Source organism: Nestor notabilis, unplaced genomic scaffold (assembly GCF_000696875.1).
Source record: "Nestor notabilis isolate BGI_N333 unplaced genomic scaffold, ASM69687v1 scaffold20714, whole genome shotgun sequence".
Classification (NCBI taxonomy): Eukaryota; Metazoa; Chordata; class Aves; order Psittaciformes; family Psittacidae; genus Nestor; species Nestor notabilis.
In genome coordinates this window covers 56,028-77,784 of record NW_009925415.1, presented here as the reverse complement: position 1 = coordinate 77,784, position 21,757 = coordinate 56,028, and the positions used below count along the sequence as shown (strand labels likewise).

Below are 21,757 nucleotides of genomic sequence, written 5' to 3'. Positions count from 1 at the left end.
ACAAGATCTTAAAATGTTTTAGTAGCAAATATGCTGCTACTGCAGATCTGCATAATGAAAATGGTGTCATTTTTAAAAAGGGTGGGAGCAGACTGTAGGAGCAAACCAGGAGAAAATGGAACTTCAGCATTTTTACATTGTGAATATCAATACTTTCTGTATTATTTATTTTTTTCATTAGAGATCTATTTTGTTTAGTTGGCTATAAAAATTAATGTTTTATCTTTTGCCTCTTTAGCCTTTGTCAAGAGAATACCACTATGGCAATAACTTTGGTTATATAGTGGCTTTCAAGCCTTTTGGTGAGAAAGAATGGAGGAGAGTTACAGTTACTAATCCTGAGATTGGCCGGTATGTCCACAAGGATGAATCAATGCCACCTTCAACCCAGTATCAAGTAAAAGTGAAAGCTTTTAACAACAAAGGGGATGGACCTTTCAGTCTCACGGCTGTCATTTATTCAGCACAAGATGGTGAGTAAAGGTTTCAGATAAGTTTTACACTGAGGGTCCAGATCAGCACTAACAACATCAGTAGAGAGAAACTGGTCCTTGACATTGATCTATATGGCAACATACACCTTCAGCAAGGAGGGTGTATATTGCTCACACAAAACACTTGGCATTTGTTCTGAATAAAAAGCTTCAGACTGCTTTCTATATGATGCAGAGCACTTGGTTGTACTTGTTGTCAATGAGCAATACACAGAAGTATTCAAGATTCTTCACATGGCTTGTTGAAAGATTTAAGAATTTAAAAGAAGAAATTTTGATCTTCATATTGGTTGCGTAAAACATTAACATCATTATCCAGCAATGTCTCTGTGATGTGTTAATACATGTGTTTGACATATGTGTAACTTTTTCTTCTCAACAGACCACACTAAAGCCTATTATACTAGTAGATCAGTATCAGAATTTAGCCCCAAATTGTGAAGGAATGGTAGTTCAGTTGTATTCGGTTCTATTTCCAGCATGTTTAGAGTCTAATATAAATTATCTCTGCCACATTCTTTATTCTGGTTTGGATGTTAGAGCTATAAAGTGAATAATTTAATGAAAACCTGTTTGACATTCCACTAAAATCTTTTTCTTAATTCTTACTGGAATTGTTTCACATGCTGTGATCTTTAGGATTGAAGTTTAAATGACATTTCCAAACTTAGCAGGAAAGAAATGTACTAGAAGAAGGTTTACCTTAAATCAGAAGAAATATATACAACATCCTAATTGCAATGTAATCATGCAAGGCGGTTTTAAAAGAATGTGGTTTATTAATTCCTGCCAGAAATACCAAAAATTGCTCATATTTTTCTTTCCATAAAGCAGAATCTCTTCAACAAAGTCAACAGATCCAGACCAAAGAGCCAAGAGGAGGGATATGATAAAAAGGCCACACTTTCACACTTCCGACTGTTCCTTACTCTGTGTACTTTATGGGAGATTTATGTCCATGATTCCCATTAGTACTAATGGGAACTTTGCGCACAGATCGCCCACACACAGAGAAAAGATAAAATAGTCCTTTTGTTTCCCACAGTAATTCAGGATTCAAGCTAGCAACACTCGGATATCCATAGAGGTTAATACTAATCCTTTTTCTTAGAAAAGCGTACCGTAGGGTATTATCTTCAACAGCTGCTGCAGCAACAGGACAGTTGTTTTTGCAACTGTATACATGAACTAGTAAATAGTTATGGTGTAATAAAAGCCATATCTGCGAAATAACATTTCAGTATCCATCCTTTCTCAGACACATTATCAACAGCTGACTGATAAACTCCCAAGTGTTTATATTAGGATAATACTAACCATGTCAGGGATGGCAGTGTGTTTGTGTAGCTCTCTAAATTCAGAGACATGGCAGAGTCTAGCAACTCCAAAAGACAGACAAAAACCAAATGTGCAGTGGTGCCACCTTCCAGATACAGAAGTCACTTCAGTGGCTGCTGATGTTCTGACATAGACTTTAGGAAGTTCCAGATGCTTGATAGAAACACTTGTGGTTAAATGATACCAGATGCAGGCAGCAAAAGGAATAGAAGCTCAGTGAACCTGCTTCTTTTCTTTGATTTCAAGCACATGAGTCACCAAAACAGTCAGATACACAGTGATCCAAACCTTCCCAGTAGTGCTCACAGCTCCTGTGCAGAGCTATCACTCTGACTACTGACCAGATAAATCCAGGACCTTCAGGGTGGGTTAGAAGGAACTTCTCCAATAGAGGTAGCAGAATTTATTCCAAAGAGCATTCTGCAAAGTTTTCTCCTGGTATCGGGACTTGTACAGTCACCTCCATACCTTGTAGCATGTTTACTGGCTCCCAGCCTTAACTTTATATATTTACACTTAGAATATAATTATGTGATGACCGCTATGTTTTCAGTGAAGAGAACAGATTGTGAGGCCCATGTGATTGCTGCTTTTTTGGTAGAATTATTGAATTAGAAGGGTGGAGAAAAGCAGCTGATGTAATCTTTCTGGCTCAGGATACACTGTAAAATATTTATAGAACATTAATGCCAAATAGGGATATAAATTATTTGGATCTCATAAGCAAGCATAAGCAGATGAAATATTGTTTAGAGTATTGTATCAATAAAATTCCTGGCAGTTGGAACTATTCAATATGAAATATTTTGGCAAATTCTGTAATTGATACAATAGAGTCTGACAGCAATTTGGGAATAGATTATATGATTACATCTATTCTAGCTGTACTTTTACACCTCCGAATCAGCAAGAGCTGTTACTACCATCAGACAATGCAACTTCTCAAAGGTATTACTAAGATTTTAAGCGATATTGTCATACAATATTCCATATGGATATGTATAAATATTCATCCATACATAAATAAATATAATGATAGCATTTCCACTAAGTTGTGTAGTTTGTAATGTATCTGTGTGTGTCTAGTTGTCAATGTGGGCATTTTCATTCACTTTAGTAACTGGAGAATTTCTGCGTTCCCATGTGTTTTAAGCCAAGTTCTGTATCTGCCATTGCTAGTAGTTAGTCATACCTGCCATTGCTAGTAGTTAGTAATGATTGCTAGTAATGAGTGTACAGGCCTTTTGCTTATCTAAATTGCTGTCATTATGAAAACAATTTTGCAATAATGTATCATTTTTTAATTATACATTTGCATTATTAACAGCCATTGAAAGACAATTACAAAAGGTAACTTTGCATATAAGATTATTTTGTTACCTGGGATACTTTTCATGAGAGATGTAACTGATTTTTTTCTTAACAGTGGCTGTTTTGATGCATAGTTGACTGGATGCCCAGTTGGAAGATTAAGTATATGAAAGCTTTCCTCAGCTTGGGCTGCCATGCCTGTCTGTTGCAACTTGTTTCAAAAGGCCTGCGACAGAGAACTGTTCTTAGCTTGGAAAACTTTATCTTTTATAGACATTGTTAAGTTTATGCCTTTTTAAATTCCTTACCTCACTTAAAATGCAAGCAGCAGTGAAATTAACAGCTTCTTATAATGAAACTAGAACTTAGTATTCTAAGCCCTGAATAAAAGCTTATCACATGATAATGGTCTGTATTCTGCTTTGGCTGCTGTTCAGAACTAAGAACACAAAATCAACAATCCGATGTATGCTTGATAGAAGAGTGGTCTTGGATTATTTCACACCTAGTTCAAGTTTATATGTGCCACTGGCCCACTCTGTATTGAATGTCTGGTCCATAAAAACTTTACATCATCATAACTAGGTGACATACGCATGATTATTTGTAAGTAGCTTAAAAAGATCTGATGTATATCATCTGTGACTGCTGTCCAATTTAGTAAAAGATCACTGTATGCTTCATTCTGTTTATGAAAGCCTGGTTTTAATTTACACACATTTCAGCACAGAATCTGTTGAAGCATAAAAATACATGGTCTGAGACAAGTAATATGATCATTGCTTTGTTTTTATAGTCATTTTCCATACAGATCATCACTGAATTCAAAGTTTACTCAAGTAAAACCAGATTAAAGAAAAACACATTTGGCTCCTTGATAGCAATAAAATAATAGAAAATACTGGAGTGAAAAGAACCCCTGTGAGTGAGTATAACAAAATCACTACATGAGGTTGAGTGATTAACATGTGTTTTATCTTCCAGCTCCAACTGAAATACCTACAGATGTAGGTGTAAAAGTTTTGTCGTCTTCGGAAATGTCTGTTTCTTGGCACCATGTTTCTGATAAATCTGTGGAAGGATATCAGGTGAGTCTAGAGGTGGCACTTTATAGCTTCTCATTCATTTAATTTCGGTATTTAAATGCAAGAATAATTCCTACTCTAGTATTCTATCTCATAAGGTTCACTACTGTTGAGTTGTCATTTGCTGTACAGATTTTACATCTTGAGAAACAGATTATTTTTGGTGCTATGTACTTTGTTACTAAAACATATTAACAAATGTATGTGCTCATTATTTCGTGAAAGAGTCTTGTCTGTGTTAAGTAACTGAATGCCTATCTCTATCTTCTGAAAACATACTGAAATTAAGTATTGAGTGTAATTGTCAACACGGACATGAAATTGTAAGTAACTTATAACCCATTTAATTATCAGCAGTTATTAATATCATTTACCCACAAATCCCATAGTAAGTGGTACTGTGTGACAAATGCCCAGAAACCAGTATAACAGAGACTTGCTGTTGTGCAAGACAGCGATGTTTTGTTCATGGTTTCTATTCTCCACATGAAAAAGAGCTTCAAGCTATATTCATCTGGTCCAAGACTAAGTGGTACTACCAGTAAAAATTGTTCTTGTCCTTGTACAAAGATGACAACAGCCACAGGGCGGGTGCAACCAGAAATGGCCATGTAGTACTCCAGAAGGGAAGTTTTAATATCATCCATGCACAGTGGATGCTGACAAACTTTGCAATATGCAGCGGGCTTATTTTGGCTGCACTCCAAAATGCGGATTTGGGCTGTAGTTTGTTAGTGACTTGCTTTGTAATTTAAGTTGTCAGCTGCTTGATGGTAGCCTCTGTGTTCCAAAATAAGCACACACAAATGTGAAGAAAACTCATAGAATGTATTTTTATAACTGAAATCTATGAATAAATGTTCTTTTAATTAGTAGTACTTGTTTCTATATTTCCCAATCTGTTTCTGTCTCCATGAGGTTTATGTAGCACTTTTGGGATACTGGAATAACACCATAGCAGAGATCTCAATAAGAACTAGCATAATGTCCCATATAAAGTTTGATTCTACACAGTACACACATAAAGTTTTAAAATTATAAGCAGAGGACACTGGGATTCGAAATTAAAACAGTGGCATCCATGGTAATTCCTAATTTACTAAAGCAGCTCACTGGTGTGGTGTTTTTATAGGGATTTTGCAGCTAGAATAAGATAGGCAAATTCATGGTCATAACTGAGAGCTGGGTGAAGTGCCCAGATCTGCGAGCTGGAGCCAGCCAGCTGTGTAGCTGTGTTGCACCCCTGAGCTGGACGGTCTGTGCAGAAACTGGGCATGAAACCTGCATGCCTCAAATAACCAGAACAGATGCTTGGCAGGCACAAAGGGACTGGTGGGAGTGTGGGGACAGCAGCAAAAGGAGTGCTGAAAGAGGTTGGGATTGCAGTAGTGATTGATAGAGCATGACAATGGATGTTGAGAGTTGTAACAGGACATAGGGTAGGAAGGCTGGAGAGGTAAGGCTAAATGGAAAAAGAACATCATGGTGGGAGAACATTCCCATAGCTTTTGGTCATTTTTTTTAATTTTACTTCATTTTACATAAAGCTGTCTGAGTTGCTATCAAGGGACAGCAGGGGAAGAAGGGAAGGAAGAGGTGTAAGCAGGAAAGAACAGGATACATGGAACAGTCAATAGAAAAAAGTTGGAAAGAAGCATGAAGGATCTTTGGGTTGGAAAGAGAATTAATCCTGTTCCTATGCAAGGTGAGGTACCCTGGGAACGGGTGGAGAGCTCTGTTACACAGATGATAGATATGCAGGGTGTGGTCTTATTTTGATAGCTTGGAGTGTAACTTTATCCACTCATTCCTAGAGAAGTACTACACTTCCACAAGTCCAGAGTGAGCTGGATGGTTTGCATATATACAGCAAGATGGGCATTAGGATATGAATGTCTAAAGTAATCTTCTAGTTTTCAGGACTGTGGAAAAACATTCCCATCTGGCTACACAATAACCAGACTGATAGGCATGAATTACTGCCCCGTGGAGCTTGATAAGGTGTTAATTCTGAGATCATTTTCTCTAGAGCAATCACCAGCCTCATTCTAGTAGAGGGGAAAGGAGCAAAGGGCAAACTCGTGCTTCTGTGCTGCAGACAAGAAGAAAGTCCTATGCTTCTGAAGATCAGCTCTCCCACCAGTCCTGAAGGAGCCACATGACAGGGCAAAAATAGACGGCTCTCCTCTGGAAGATCAAGGCTGCAGATAGTTACAATAGAAGTTGAGAGGGAAGGAGCATTCAAAATACATTATAAAACTCCAGTGAACATGTCTGGAAGGCTCTGTCTCTACTGGCATCAAGAAATATTCCAATATTTAGTTTTTTAATTACTGTTCTGCTGTAACACAGGTTAGCAAAATCCCTCATTCATCAGAACACCTTCTCAGTTTCATTTTGGTCTTTATTATTACCTATAAATTGCATAATTGACCTTTTAAATGCTAGAGTTGAAGAGGTGGGAGTACCCTGAGCAAAGTACCTGAAGGTATTTCACCTGTGACACAACACTTTTCACACCAGGAGGAGTCAGATTTTCTTGACACTAATGCATAGTGTCAGGATGGCTGCCCTCATGGTGATGAGTGTGAACTGATACATTTTGCCATTACAGAGGAGTATCCTCAACTCACACTTACAGAAGAGATAAAGTAGAAAACCTGTCTCCATCCATATAGAGATATTCAAGATTTATGAGTCCTTACAATAGCCTCCTAAGAGCCACAGCTCTTCAGTGCATGCAGTACCAAAGACACTATCCTCATTTCCTGCTGCTTCTATGCAAAAGATATGTCTATTTTATTGAACAAATGTATCACTACTCACCACCATTGTCCCTCATTTACTGAAATATGGTATTGGTATTCTTTTTTAATGTAAAGTATCTCTTATATGTTTTTCCTTTGTAAATCTTTCATGACTACGAGAGCTGTTGTTTCATGACAGTTACAGAAACAACTGCTGGTGTATTTCTGCATACTAAAATTTGAGTACCATGAAAGAGTATTTTTCCCTGATTTCAGCACAGAGGGCTGCACTCATTTATGATGGATAAAGTATTCCTTCCCACAGATCACTGTTGGCTTATGTCCTACAACAAACTCTAGAGCTGCAGTAAAACACCATCCTGTGTCCCCTGGGGATTCATGACCAATAGATTACCCTAACAAGGTAAACACAGAGCACCAGGAAAAAGCAGACTGTCCAGGGTTATTATCCAGGCTCCTTAAGAAAAAGACAGAGTGATTACTGAGTGAAGTGGGAAATGTGGCTTCCTGAAGTAATGGAGCATTTAATTCTAGCTATCCACAGAGTTAGAGCGTGAAAGAAATTTCCAATTTATATCAAGAGACTTTTAAATTACTTAAATAACAAGTGAGAAGAGAAATGTAGAAATAAAGAAGACAGTACTTTTTCTTAGCTCTCAAGGGAGTCATCTAACTTCAATTTTTTTCTTTTCCAAGAATAGTTACAATGACCCAAATATATAGATATGACTGTATATTAAAATGAAAAGGTAAAGAAGAACATTCTGAGTGTATGATGCAGAGCTCACACACTGTAGGAACAATGAAGTCCACAACATTGCAGCCAAGAACAATAATATTTGGGATTTAAATTTATTTTAATATTTAAGTTATATTACTTCTGTCTGAAATGTAATATGCTCTCAGTGAAGTAATTTACATTTTCATTCATTGTTCTCACTTGTCTTGCTTTATGCTATATATTACTTGTTATAGTACGCCCTTAGTATCACTGTAGTGCAAATGAACAGTAGGATTGTAGGAAGTTTTGCAAGTCAGAAGTATTCAAAGGCTTCCAGCATATGCCTATGATTAACAAAAGCTTCACATAAAGTGTGTTTGCTTTAGGTAAAACAGCTACTTAATTAGCATAGTACAACATACTAAAAATGAATTAACTAGTCTTCAATAGCCAGTTAATATCAACAACAAAGCTACCATTGGTATTGTCATAGCTAGAAAACTTTTGGCCACCTAGAACTTCACAGACATCCCTTTGCTGTAGGCTAGAAACTTGTCTGAACTTAGGGGCAGAGATAGGTATGGCAACCTCTGGCTCCTGATGTACATGCCCTCTCACACTTGTGTCAGACGCAGTTAACAGCTTATGGTATACAGCTGGTTGTATTCAACAGCAGCAGCTTATCTACAACAGTTTGTTAATCACATAAAAGAAAATTCTTATTTGAAGATGATAGTCAGACCTTCAGCTGAAATGACCATGCCAATTTCAGATTCATCAAGTGGAGGTTACCACCTTGCTAGAGAAGCCTGCACGATGGATAGGGTGCACATTCCTCACTCACTTTGGGGTAAAGGCTGTTGACTCAGTAAAATAGACACATTGATAAGTGGGAATTTAATGAGTGCGAGTGCCTAAATTACAGTAAACTGATGTTTAGGATGCTAGTGGATTAAACTACTAAAACACTGTTCAGGACATATATTATATAACTAAAAAATTACCTGTTTGTGCCTGGTGAAAGTCAGGTATGCATACTGTATTTAAAAATCAGAGCCAGTTTGGCTGCAGATAAAATGGGATTCTCTCTACATCAGGAAAGACTGAGAAAAGCCGTTAAGGTATTGTCACATTTATAGTAATCAGAGTATGAGTAACCTCTAACACTGGTAGACAAAACTGAGGCAACAAATATTAACAGGAGACTTCAGTATTTAAATTAGAGTAACCTCTGTGTACTTATATTGGATGTTACTGTGTTCAAAGACATTTGAAGTAGGTGAAAAGAAATCCTCTACTGCACTTCTCTTCATTCAGCCACAGTAAAAGAGGTAAAAGGAAGAAATATTTTTATAAAACATTTCAATCTAAATGTGAACAAGAGATAATAAAGACATGCCAAGCAAGGGTCATACCCAAAATTTGTAAAGAGGAGAACTGCAATATTAACACCTTGACAAACTGTCTGCTTTTCTAGCCTGTATCTTAAATGAAGTTTCAAGGAAAACTAATGTCAGCAGAACAGATACAAAGCGGTTGCTATTAAAAAGATAAAACAACAGGATATCTGATGTCATGAGTCAAATCTTACAAAGCAATATTTTTCCTAGAGCCTGAAATTACCAAGAACATTAACCTCTTCCTAGAAAAAATTAAAAGCTCCTCATTTAACATACCCAAAAATCATTATGAAGACAGGGAGAAGCTGAGCAGAAATGCTGACAGTAACAACACTCAAAACCAAAACGTAATGGGCGTGACTTTCCCCTTTTTCAGGTTAGTGGACTAATTTAGTCTTATGCAAATGGCTATAAACCAGACAAAACCCAGAGACTGTCAGTGTTTTACATCTCACAAAGCCATGCAGAATAGAACCCTATGGAATGGCATCTCTCCACAGGAATTATTCTCTTTTAAACTGGAGCTTTGTAATGTGGAATGAATTAAAGTAGAATGGAACCATTTATTGGAGAAAAAAAAAATACAAACCAGAAAAAACCCCAAACAACAGAATTTCTATGAACAGTTAATTGGCTTTGGATTTTAAGATGCTACATGCTTACACTTACATCTACTTTGACAAATGACATATTGTACTATGAAATCTGATTGAATTTAGCCAAAGAACTTTAGAAAATAGTTAGGTACCAGTATCTAGACCTGCACATATAGATAACGCACTGAATACTTCTCATTCCCTAGATAGAAGTACAAAAGGATTAAATTTGTAAGACATTTTAAACGAAATATTGTGGAAATGTTAGTAGAGTTTAGTCTACATTGTAGTGTAGGAAAACAATAAGAAAGTTCAGAATAAAATGCTCAAATAAGAGAGCAAGAAGAAAATAGTCTTGTTCTCTGAAGGCATTATCCATCTCCCAGACTTGTAATGATGTATCTGAGAACAAGTTAAACCACTGTGGGTGTAAAATCTGAGTTTGTTTCTATTTCTTTATTTAACAACTTGGTTAAAATCACAGACTGTAGAAGGAATTTCATGCCATTGCTGTTAGATTTCTTTTAACTCACTTACTACCCAAAGTATAGAAATACCCAGCAAAATATTTTTTTATAAAACTTGTGAATGAATTTGTGAAATTTAATCCTTACATTTTCTTGCTTACAGGTTCGTTACTGGGCTGCTCATGATAAAGAAGCAGCTGCACAGCGGGTACAAGTGAGCAATCAAGAATATTCAACCAAACTGGAAAACCTGAAGCCTAACACTCGCTACCATGTAGATGTTTCTGCCTTCAATAGTGCAGGTTATGGACCTCCCAGCAGAACCATTGATGTCATTACTAGGAAAGCACGTAAGTAAATGGAGCATTAGGTTAAGTATAAAGTCATGCACTGCATTATTGGATGTCGCATCATTTTTTCAAACGTGTCTTCTCATTCATATACCCAGTGTTCTCCAATGTGGTATTGGCTCTTTGTCTGAAAATATCTACTAGGCGCTCCTTCCTCTCTTTTCCTGCCAATGTGGATATTTTACAGAAGGCTGTAAAGAGACTTAAGATTATAGGCTCATAGGAGGGTCAGCTACAAGCTCAGGTCAGGTTGCTCAGGACTTTATGCAGTTGAATCTTGAAAACCTCTAGGGACAGAAACTGCACAACGGCTCTGGGAAACCTGTTCTACTGCCTGACTTTTTCTGAGCCACTTTTAATCAAATTTGTGCCTTTTGTCAATCATCCTCCTGCCATACCACTTTGAAGAGCCTGGATCCTCCTTCTTGATAACCTCCCTGTAAAAACAGACATGGGCTCTTCTCCAGGGTTAACAATCGCAGCTTTCTCACCCACCCTTCACAGGGCGAGTGCTCCAGATCTCACCAAGTTGGTGGGTCTCTGCTGAACTCACTCCGGATTACCAGTGCCTTTCCAGTACTGAGGGGCCCAGACCTGGACATGATAGTCAATGTTAGGGACTCTTCACCAGGGACTGTAGCAATAGGACAAGGGGTAACAGGTTCAGACTTAAACAGGGGAAGTTCAGGTTATATATAAGGAAGAAGTTCTTTACTGTGAGGGTAGTGAGGCACTGGAATGGGTTGCCCAAAGATGTGGTAAATGCTCCATCCCTAGCAGTATTCAAGGCCAGGTTGGATGGAGTCTTGGGTGACATGGTTTAGTGCAAGGTGTCCCTGCCTATGGCAGGGGCGTTGGAACTACATGATCTTAGGTCCTTTTCAACTCTAACCATTCTATGAATCTATGAGTCTATAGTACAAATAATAAACAATTCAGACCAGCTATTACTTAGGCATCTATAAGCTGTCTTTCTGTTATAAACAATAGTGAGAATGATTGTATTCTGGCAATTAAAGTGTGATCGATGCCATTTTCATGAACAGAGTATCAGGCAGCCTTAAAAGTTGGTGTCTGAATCACACCCTTGAACTTTCATGCCATAATAGATTTCTGAATATAGCTCCTGACTTAATGATGATACCTCGCACTAACATATGCTGGGCAATTTTCAATTAAGAAATACATCTTGTGTATTTAAAACACACTTATATGGGCTAAAAATACATACAACTCATTTGAAGGTTTCTGTCAGTAAATAGTGTATTGTGCAACTTGCACCTGCAGGGTTCATTTTGGTTGAATAAGACTTCATTTTATAAGCTTATTGTGTGTAATACAATTAATGGTTTCTGCAGTGAGGTACTCCGATTTCTACTGAGTTAAATGCTGTAGAAATGCCTTTAAATAGTTAATTAAATATTTAATCTCAATGTATAAATACTACTTAAGCCATATTTCTGGGACGTTCTGAACATAGTTGCATGCCAGCAAATACACATGGTCAGCAACATATTGAAGGGTAATGTTGGCCACTTCCACTCTGGCAACGCAGAAAGGTAAAACCACAAAGCAGCCACTGTGCAAGCCATCAAAAATTGCCTGGCTGGAGCTGTAGCAGTTCATTCCAAGAAGGAGACTATCCCTTAATTTTATAAAGATCAGCCTAATTTCCCTTTCAGTATTTTTACATGTCTTAATAGAAATGTCACTGAATGTTTATAAAATCTCATTTATGTGCACATTATACATATGTTGCTTTTCAGCTCCAAGCCAGCGACCAAGAATTATCAGTTCTGTGAGATCTGGTTCAAGGTACATCATCACCTGGGATCATGTGAAGGCTATGTCGAATGAGTCTGCAGTTGAAGGATACAAGGTATGAAAATACCTTTAATCTTTGTGTATCTTACATAAGCTGTATTTCATAGACGGTGTTGAATTTTTATACTTAAGCATAGGTGCATGCTAAAGAGATCACAGACATCAAGTAGGCTTAGGGCAAAGCCAGTGGGCTTAGTCAGTATGATGGGAAAACATTGGAGCACCGAAACTCATTTGAGTGGTAAGCCATATTATGGGAAAGTTTAGATAGCAACTGCAGCAACCAAATTTCCCATATGCTTACACTTATTGTCTATTGGATAAAAATAATGCTTAAAAAATCATACACTTTGCAGTTTTTCCTTATAATAGTGTTAGTTGTTCCAGCTTTCCTTTCACATCTGTAGGGGAGCTACAGTTCCTGGAACAGGAGTTCTTTAAAGCCTAGGAAGGTAGAGGAAGGAAGGGACATTTCACATCATTAGATGCAATTACTGTAGAACTAGAGCAAGTGTATATACTAAGTATAGGGTGTATAGAAAGCTTCAAAAATTAATTCCTCTTTAACTTTGCTGCTTGCTTGGCAGTAAGAAAATTAGTATCATGTCCTACATGTACAAATTTTGCTTGAGGAGTTGAACTGCTTCCTGGGAATTGCTGACAACGTTTCACAGAGACGACTCCAGAAGGGGTGGGGATCTTTCCTAAAGGTCCCACAAGACATATACCATCACATTTGCAATAGTTTAACATCGATAGAGTTAATAATAAAATTAATAATTGTTTCATTTATTAAAATGATAATAAATTTTATGTAGGAAAACCCAGCTGAGTTCTTAAGATTTTTATTTGATACTCTCTGCCAGCTGCACTAGTATCTTAGAATCATAAAGTCATCATAGAATCTTCTATCATTTAATTATTTATTTCAAATGTAAGGGATGAAATTATTTTTCAGAAGGTGGCATAATTTTGTAACAGATAAAATAATGAGGAAACATCCTGGCCAGATTCACCCTATGTAAAAATGGAAAAAGTATCAGCCACTAAGTTTTGATATGTATATATACAGGCTTCATATATAAATAAAAACTTAATACTTTTTCTTTGACATGTATATACGTAACTGTGTTTTCATGGAAATGTAGCATTTCAATAACTATACTTACTATGACTTTACCAGGTACTTTATAGACCAGATGGACAACATGAAGGCAAGTTGTTTTCAACTGGAAAGCACACAATAGAGGTCCCAGTCCCCAGTGATGGTGAATATGTTGTTGAGGTCCGAGCACACAGTGAAGGAGGAGATGGAGAAGTAGCTCAAATAAAGATTTCAGGTAAGCAGATAACTTCCTTTCTTCTTTCCCATACTCCTTGGGAATCTTGGACTGAATATTTTCTTCTTGCATCCTATCCAGAGATGGGCGCTCCATTCCCATCCAGACTTTGAGAGGTAGCTCTTCAGCAGTGACTGCGTTGAGAATTAGAGGTTATCTAGAATATGTCTGAAGACCCAGCAGTCCAGCTCAATCCTGGAGGCACTGCTAATCTTCCAAATATCAGTCTGTTTCTACTGGTGCCTTCAGTTAGGCTGCCACTTCCAGTATGTGTCCTACAAGCATTACTACATGGCGCAGGCCTGAGGCTCAAGATATGAATAATCCTATAGTTCCTAGTACCTGTTGCCTCTTACCTCATTCTTTTGTCAACTGCCACTAAAGAAAGTAACTGAGGAAAGTTAGTGGTCCACTGTGATCCACAGACCAATTACTAGGGAAGTTCCACTTTCCACGGAAGAGGAAAGCTGTGACATGAAGAGATAAAAAGCAGTGAGAAATGCAACATGCTCTATGTTAGAGTGGTCAGGATGATTGGTAAAGAGGGGAAGGGAGCATGCCTCAGGCTGATTTAACTTGTGCTCAATTCTGACTCTTAATACGAGCTCAAAAATAGTCTGCACATCTCTTTCCTGTTAGTTTTGTAATTTAAGTAGTACTTTAGCATACAGTTTGTGAAGTAGAACATATTAATAAACATCAAGGACTTGGACAGTGTCTTTGCAAGGTTATGATTTAAACACTTCCATGGTATTCTTCTCTTTTCAATTAAAAATTAGCTTGAGGTATAGTAAGGATTAAACATCAACAATATTCTTGTCACATAGTGCAACCATTATTATATCTTTAAAAAAGCAATGCCTATGCTATATTATCTGTGTACTTCCCATTCCTAAAGGCATGGACCTTCAATCTGCTGGTTTTCAACAATATGTAGAGTTCATATAATCTAGTCTGAACTCATGGGTATCACTGTTTTTATTTGTATGAAGCATCTATTCCCCTCTTTATCAAATGGAATCAAGAGGTGGAGAATCCATCATTTGCCATATCCTTTCTTCTCTTGATTAATCACCTGACTGTTGACATGTTTTTGCCTGATTTTTTATCTATATTTATCTGGTTTGGGGGTCTGGCCATTGTTTCCTTTAACAGCTTTTGTCTAGATTAAAAAATCCTTTTGTGCCTGATATGTTCTCCCCATTATAGGAATGTATATGTATCTGCCAAGTGACTTCAAATACTAAACAGACCGAGTACCTTGAATTTCTCCAACATAACGTTTTCTTCAGATCATAAATAATTTCAGCAGCTCTTCTCTTCCCCTCTCCAACTTCTGAGAATTTCTTTAGGACTGTAGATACTACATGCACTGTTTCAACTCTGCTGTCTGTGGACATAGTCTCATCTCCCTACACTTGCTACTCCCAGCATTATTCATGAGATATTTTCATTAGGCAATTATTTCCTTGCATTTGGCTATAAAATGGTGTTCATCTTGTTTGTCCAACACCAGCTCCAAATCCTTCCTGGAATCCTTGCTTTCCAGGATACGGTATCCCATCCTGATCTGTATGGCAGGCCTCTTTTTCCCTTGGTGTATAATTTTGCATATGACAAAGCACAGTTGGTTTGAACAGCTTAAGTTTCCATGCTTTCTATATGAATGGGTTGTTGGCATCACTCTCTACTACTTCGCCATTTTAGTTCATGTACACAGTTACTTAGCTGTTTACTTCTGGTTTTGATGAAAATGATTGGGTTGCATTTGGTCTACTACTGCTCTTTGTGGCATTACACTAGAAACTGAATGACCATTCTTCAGTAATTGTGTTTTGAAATCTGATAGTGTCTGAATTATTAATCCCTTTAGCATGCACTCTGTTAATTCTGTGTACCATTTTGTATGAGAATGTCTTGGGGTATGAGTCAACCACTTTACAAAAGATGTAATACACTGTGTTATATCATACTCTGGGGGAATCACTATTAACGTATTTTATGAGCTGCAAAAAAGTTGAAGCAACTGCTATCTTCAGGACATGTCCTAAGTCATGTTTCTATCATACATATGTAATCATCTGTCATCAGTGTGGTGCAAAGACCCCTTTAGGTAGCAGCAGATAGATTACTTCCCAGACTGGAAGCAGAGCCATCACAACAGTACAATGTTGAGTCCAAGCTGATCAGTCTTGCCAGTAAGACCTGCCCCAGGTGTGCCTGTAAAGAGTTAGCACCTCTGGGAGAGTGAGCACTCTAGAAATGCTAGTTTGCAGAATTTTCTATTGCTCTCTCTTCCACACGGCAGACAAGCTTTTAGCCACAACTTCTACCATAGCCCAGCTAGACAGAGAGGGACTGTGCCTTTGGTGGCCTAGATAAAAATAGCATTCTGTGGACTCGGTTTAAGAAACATTCAAAAAGGGACAAATAGCAGGGTAATCTCTTTGGAATGTGAAGTATACAGAGAACTGTGCAAGCATTTCAGGCTATTTCTGGGCTTAAACCATACTTTTTCCAAAGAGCATAATGAAGCATAGTTTCAACACCTATACATGGCAAATTATGTCAGCTAATTTTGGTCTTAAAGAAATCTTTAAAAAAATAGTGCGACACGATTTAGAATAATTGCCCCAAAAGGGTGATGACTGGCAGTAAACTATTAAGTAATGATGATTTTTTTCCCAGAGACTTGCAGAGAAGATAAGATTTAGTTTGATAGGAATGTGTGTTCTGGTGGTCGACTGGCCAAAATGGAACTTAGACGTTTACAAAGAGATGTAAACAATTGCTAAGGCAAAACATAAGGCATCTTATCAAACCATTACCTTACTTGACCTGATGCCAGACTTTGCAAACCAAATTAATTTCGTGCATAAGTGAATGGGGAGAATTAACAATTAGGGCAGAGGTTCAAATTAGTCTGCATGCTGACAAGGAATGACCAGATCTTAGGCTAACTGGAAGGCTGCACCAAAAAGAGAGGAATGTCTAGAAAGCCTGTGTCTTCCAGATTGGTGTTTTCCTGATGTTTGCTGGGTATCAAATCCAAAGTAGTCTATATAATACACCTGAGTTACATGTCTAAACTCCCATTATAATCAACTGTCATATAGGGTGTAATTCAGAAGCTTAAGCCAAACCTGTAACATCTGAGCTGCCCCAGATTACTAGGGAAATCCACACAATGCTGGAAGGCATGACATGATCTACAGAGGACCTGAGGTCTTCTGGATCAGCAGCTGGAGGCCAGACAGGACACCAGAAGACATCTTTTGGCCTATATTTCAGGCATATGAATTGCACACTTTTGCAAACCAAAACCATTTCCTTGATTTTTGTGACTGCTGTTGCTGTGCTAGGCTACCATGTTGTCAGCCTGTTGTAGATGTGCTCTGAGCAATTCTTAGCACGTTCTGAATTAGGTCTGAATTAGGTTTAAGTACAAGAACATCTAGTTCAGGAACCCTAACTGGCCCTCAGGTCTTAACTTAGGCATTAAAAATAACAGCACGTTTTAACTAACAATTACGTTTGAAAGTCAAATGTAAAACAAACCAGAAATACATGTTATTTCTAGCTCAACCCCTTTTCTAAGGGAGAATCTTTCTTTTATGTTTTCTTCATCCTCTGCCTTCTCACAGAAAACCCAATCACATGCTGAAGAGGGAGGCAAACATCCTGCAGCAACTTCACCCTCATATAACTAGTCAGCTTCCTATAGAATATATTGTTTTAGTTGAGAATGGTATAAAGGAAGTTTATCAAACACAGCAATCTCACATGCATTTCTTTTTATTGAATATCTTGAAATATATGTGCTCACAAAATCAGTCTCTGTATATATGTTGAGCTGCCTTTCAGCATACAGCTATAATTAGTGTAAAGTACAGTCATGAACTTCTGCATTTTATTGGCCAGTGCCTGTCACACAGTTAGAGGCTTGGGGATATTTTTCAAGGCCACTATAGTAAATTAATGAGCTACAATTTAAAATTCATTCTTAAAATACCACAACCAGCTGAAGGTTGGAGTTCCTTATTTAACCAATGGAGTTTGTTTCAATGGCTGATAATAGGCTTATCTGTTTTCTTTGAAATACATTAAAGGCTCAGATTTTTTTGTCTCTTGCATGCTTTTTGGATTGCAGTGCTTTGTCATCATCCTAATATTGATGTAATCAAAGCAATCTTGCAATCAGTAGGAACTAAACCCATATGGTGCTCAGTTTTTTCTCACATCACTTCTGTAACTGCACTGGCCTCAGTGTAATTAATTTATGCCAGAGTAAGAAAAATAGAATCAAGGTCTCAAATTTTAAAATTTCATGCAGGGTGGGGAAGAGTGAAGGGTAACTTCTGATTTGGGAAAATATTGGGAAAAAAGGAAGGTGTACCTTTGCCTTCAAATATGAAATCAGGTGAATATCTATGTTTAAATAGGGACATGGACAAAGAATAATTTATGTATTGTATATGCTTATAGCTGGAGAACAAAATTACAGCTTCTTTGTGTTCACTGCACACATATATATACACATATGAATTCCATTTGCCAGAGGCATGTTTTAGGATCGTGAAAAACTATTCACTTTGAAGTATAGCTTTTTCAAAGGAAAATGCAAAATTTTTGGTCACAGTAACTCATACAAACATTTTATTTTATCTTTTATTTTCCTTTTATTATTATTATCTAAAGGGGACATTGATATTTATTACACATATTAGTATCAAGTAAATCAGGTAATCATTTATTTTTCATGTATAATCAGAATCTTTTGATCATAATTTGGAAATGTCCATCTGTTGCAGAGATGGTTGAAGTAATAAGAAAAGAGGAGAACACAGGTGAAAAACGTAAGTAATGCTGATGAAAACAGTCCTCTAACTGCCATGCCACTCCTGTGTTACTGGTCTTGGAACTTATTATGCATCTGTGACAAGAATGTACCAAAAAGCTTCTAAACTAAAAATACATAGAAAAGTATTTCAAAAGATCTTTTACTTAAAAGAACAGTATTATTTTTCACAATCCATTTTCTATGTCTCATGGCTCATAAATTAAGTAGAAAATACTCAGAATACCCTCCAACCTGGTGCTTAAATCTGCCTAAAACAACATATTCCGTTCTCTGGTATTTCTCTTGATTTTCCTTCATCATCACTTTTCATTTCATACAGTTCTAATTTATTTGTACTGGTTTCTTCCAGTACCACAGGTTTGACAATTTCACAGATTACAACATATTTAGTGCTAGAACAAGCATTTCCTTAAAAAGCCATATTTTCCTTAGTTTTGTTTTCTTCTCTTTTATGTATTCAAACTCGACAGTAGGACAGACTGCACAAATGTTTTCATATCTAGTTACAATTTCTTAATTGGCATTATCCTGTGATGATCCCGATGCTGTTTTGACATTTATGTTTATTTATAAGGGAAAGCCTGGATACACACAAAGTGTGAATACAACAGAATTTCGTTTTTAGCCATAAGGTTCATAACTAAGCTGTGCCGTAGTGGTTGACAGGCTTTATAGCCAGGAATTGGATGTGTTTATACATGGATTTAGAGCACAAGAGAGGTTTAAGAGAACAATATCACAGAAAACAAGAGCAGGATAGGTTACTTATTATCAGAGAACACTGACAAGACAGGAATGTGTAGCTGCTATACATCAGAAAACAGAAAAAAATGTCCACTGCCTTGAAAGGGACCATGTAACTTCCTCGTGCTTTCATCTTCAGTCTGGCTTTCCACCTGCCTGTTTGTGTGAGCTTGGGAACTGCCTGCAAAATCCCCACTGATGGCTATTGCATAGTCATGTGAAGGCATGAGAACTCTGTGGTGCCTTCGAACTGAACAGAAGCTACACAGTAGCTCAGGAGCTACTTTGACACAAGTGAGAATCTAAGAAGAAAGTCTGCATGCCATTGTTTATTTTTTTCCTTTCCACTGCGTCTGTTACAGACCACAGTTGGAGTCTGTCCTAAGCCATATAAGCCTTTGGTCAGGCTTACTAAAGCTGGCCCTGCACTCCCAGCTTCAGAAAACTACTAAGAAATGCCTGAATAATATTAACTGGATGGACAAAGGATTAGTCCTTCTTCCAAGACCCCTTAAATACTTTCTTTTCTGTTTTCAGCAGTTTGGATGTTACCCGCCAAACAGTGACTGACTTTTAAAATGTTTAAGGGGAAGAAGAAGAATAAATTTTGGTGAAGTGTGCAGTCAGAAATACCTTTTTTTAAAATTCAACAAGCTTCTCATTTCCACTGTTTCAGTGGGACCATCCATTCATCAATGAATTAAAGGTCTGACATTCAGGTTCTAACTATGCTTCTTCATTAGTTTATCCAGTCATTGAGATATATAACACAGGTACTTTCAGAGTTTTTATTACACCAACATAGGAACACTATACTTCTTCCCTTTTATGAAACAAAATGCTTGGTATTTTACATATATTGTACTCTACCATTAGAAGAAGATGGAAAAAAATCCAAAAGACAGTTACTTAATCCTCTTATGATTAAATGTACCAACATAGCAAAAAACAATATCACAGAAAAAATCATATAGCTCATAGAGTGAATGCCAAGATTAGTATTTTGCTTTAATAGTGTAATCCCTTTGATGCTTAATGATTTAATTTAATACAAATGCATATTCTGTTTACACCTCTTGGTAGTATATTTAACTACTGGACTATATTTATACAGTATTTTTAATTGCTTTGAGAAATCAAAGCCAGCCAAGTAGTGTTTAGAGTGATTTAAAATAATCTTTGGAAGACACGTCTCTTTTTTTTCCCCTTAATAATCTAGACATGAAGAAGGGAATACTTTCTAGTCAGGACAATTCTTAGGTGTTTTAATTTTCAGTAGCAAGACATGGAACTGCCTTATTCAAATCTGTATGGTATTTTTCAGTTTAGTGGTTAACAGTCTCTCTTACTTTTATGGGTGCCTTGGAGTGGTAGTGTACTCAGACCTCTCAGTTTTATGCATCTAACCTAGCCAGACTCCTTAGCAAGGAGAGTGATTCAGAAGACTTAGGTTAGACATCTGCTGTGACACACCTTTTGATGAAACCTCTTTTAAGAGAACAAAACCCGGCGATTCTCTGTCAAAGGCAGCAGTGACAGTTTTCTAGTTACTTCAGTGGCAAAGCCCAGGGAAATTTAGAAACACTTTTTGGTAGTAAGGAAGATGTATACCTCTTTAGTATAGTATTAAGGGAGTACCACAGAGTTTAGTTCCTTTAATAAACACCAAGATTTGACCTGGTGGAGAGAAGGATGAGCTAACAGAAGCACATAACTGTAGAAAGAGCAGTTACAAAGATGATGAATCTGAAGTCCTGGTAATGGTGGATGATAAAATATGGGGCAGTGGCCGGAAATTGCAAGCTGGGAGGTTCAGGCTGAACATTAGGAATAGCACCCCCAGAGGGTAGTGCAGCACTGGAGCAGGTTACCCAGAGAGGCTGTGCAGTTTTCATCTGTGGAGATTCTTAGGCAAAGCTGCAGCTGACGACATCCAGTGCTGGCGACTGTGCTGATGTGAGTGGGAGGGCAGACTAGACAGCCCCAGGGGTACAACCTGTTGCAACCAGGCATGTCATGCTCCTGTGAACAGTACAGTTTGTAGTGTGATTATTTGGCAGGCTTTTATTCATGTACAAATAGATTTATTTGATGCTACAAATATAAAAAGCAGATAAAATCACATATTTACTAGCTTGAACTTACATTTAAAGTGCCAGTGACCATACCAAATACTTGTATTTTTGCTGTCTTTATATATTAAATGGTACATTTTATTACATACTGAAATGCTCTGTGCCCTTTTCAGAATACTTGAAAGACTTAAATGTCAAAATTTTCTTGCCTTTAAAGATCAGTGCCATATATTTTACTTTCACTGCATTCCAAAGCCTGTTCATAGAAGCAAGAAATGGATAGTTCACAATGGAGTTCTTTGAAGTACGCACTGTAAGAGTGCTACCTGATCTGTCTTCTACACCTTCTCTGTTCAGCACAATCATATTAAGCCAGTGGGAAG

The 21,757-nt window shown here is 37.3% G+C and overlaps 1 protein-coding gene across 1 annotated transcript in view; it reads left to right on the top strand.

Moving 5' to 3' along the window:
* Positions 1 to 21,757, top strand: part of LOC104404591 (contactin-1-like) — a gene marked incomplete at its 5' end in the record, with an annotated part of 46,525 nt that overhangs the window by 14,948 nt on the left and 9,820 nt on the right. The window contains 5 exon segments of the mRNA XM_010013053.1: positions 239 to 473; positions 4,128 to 4,231; positions 10,344 to 10,530; positions 12,297 to 12,409; positions 13,538 to 13,694. Of these exon segments, the coding sequence (XP_010011355.1) occupies positions 239 to 473; positions 4,128 to 4,231; positions 10,344 to 10,530; positions 12,297 to 12,409; positions 13,538 to 13,694 (796 nt within the window).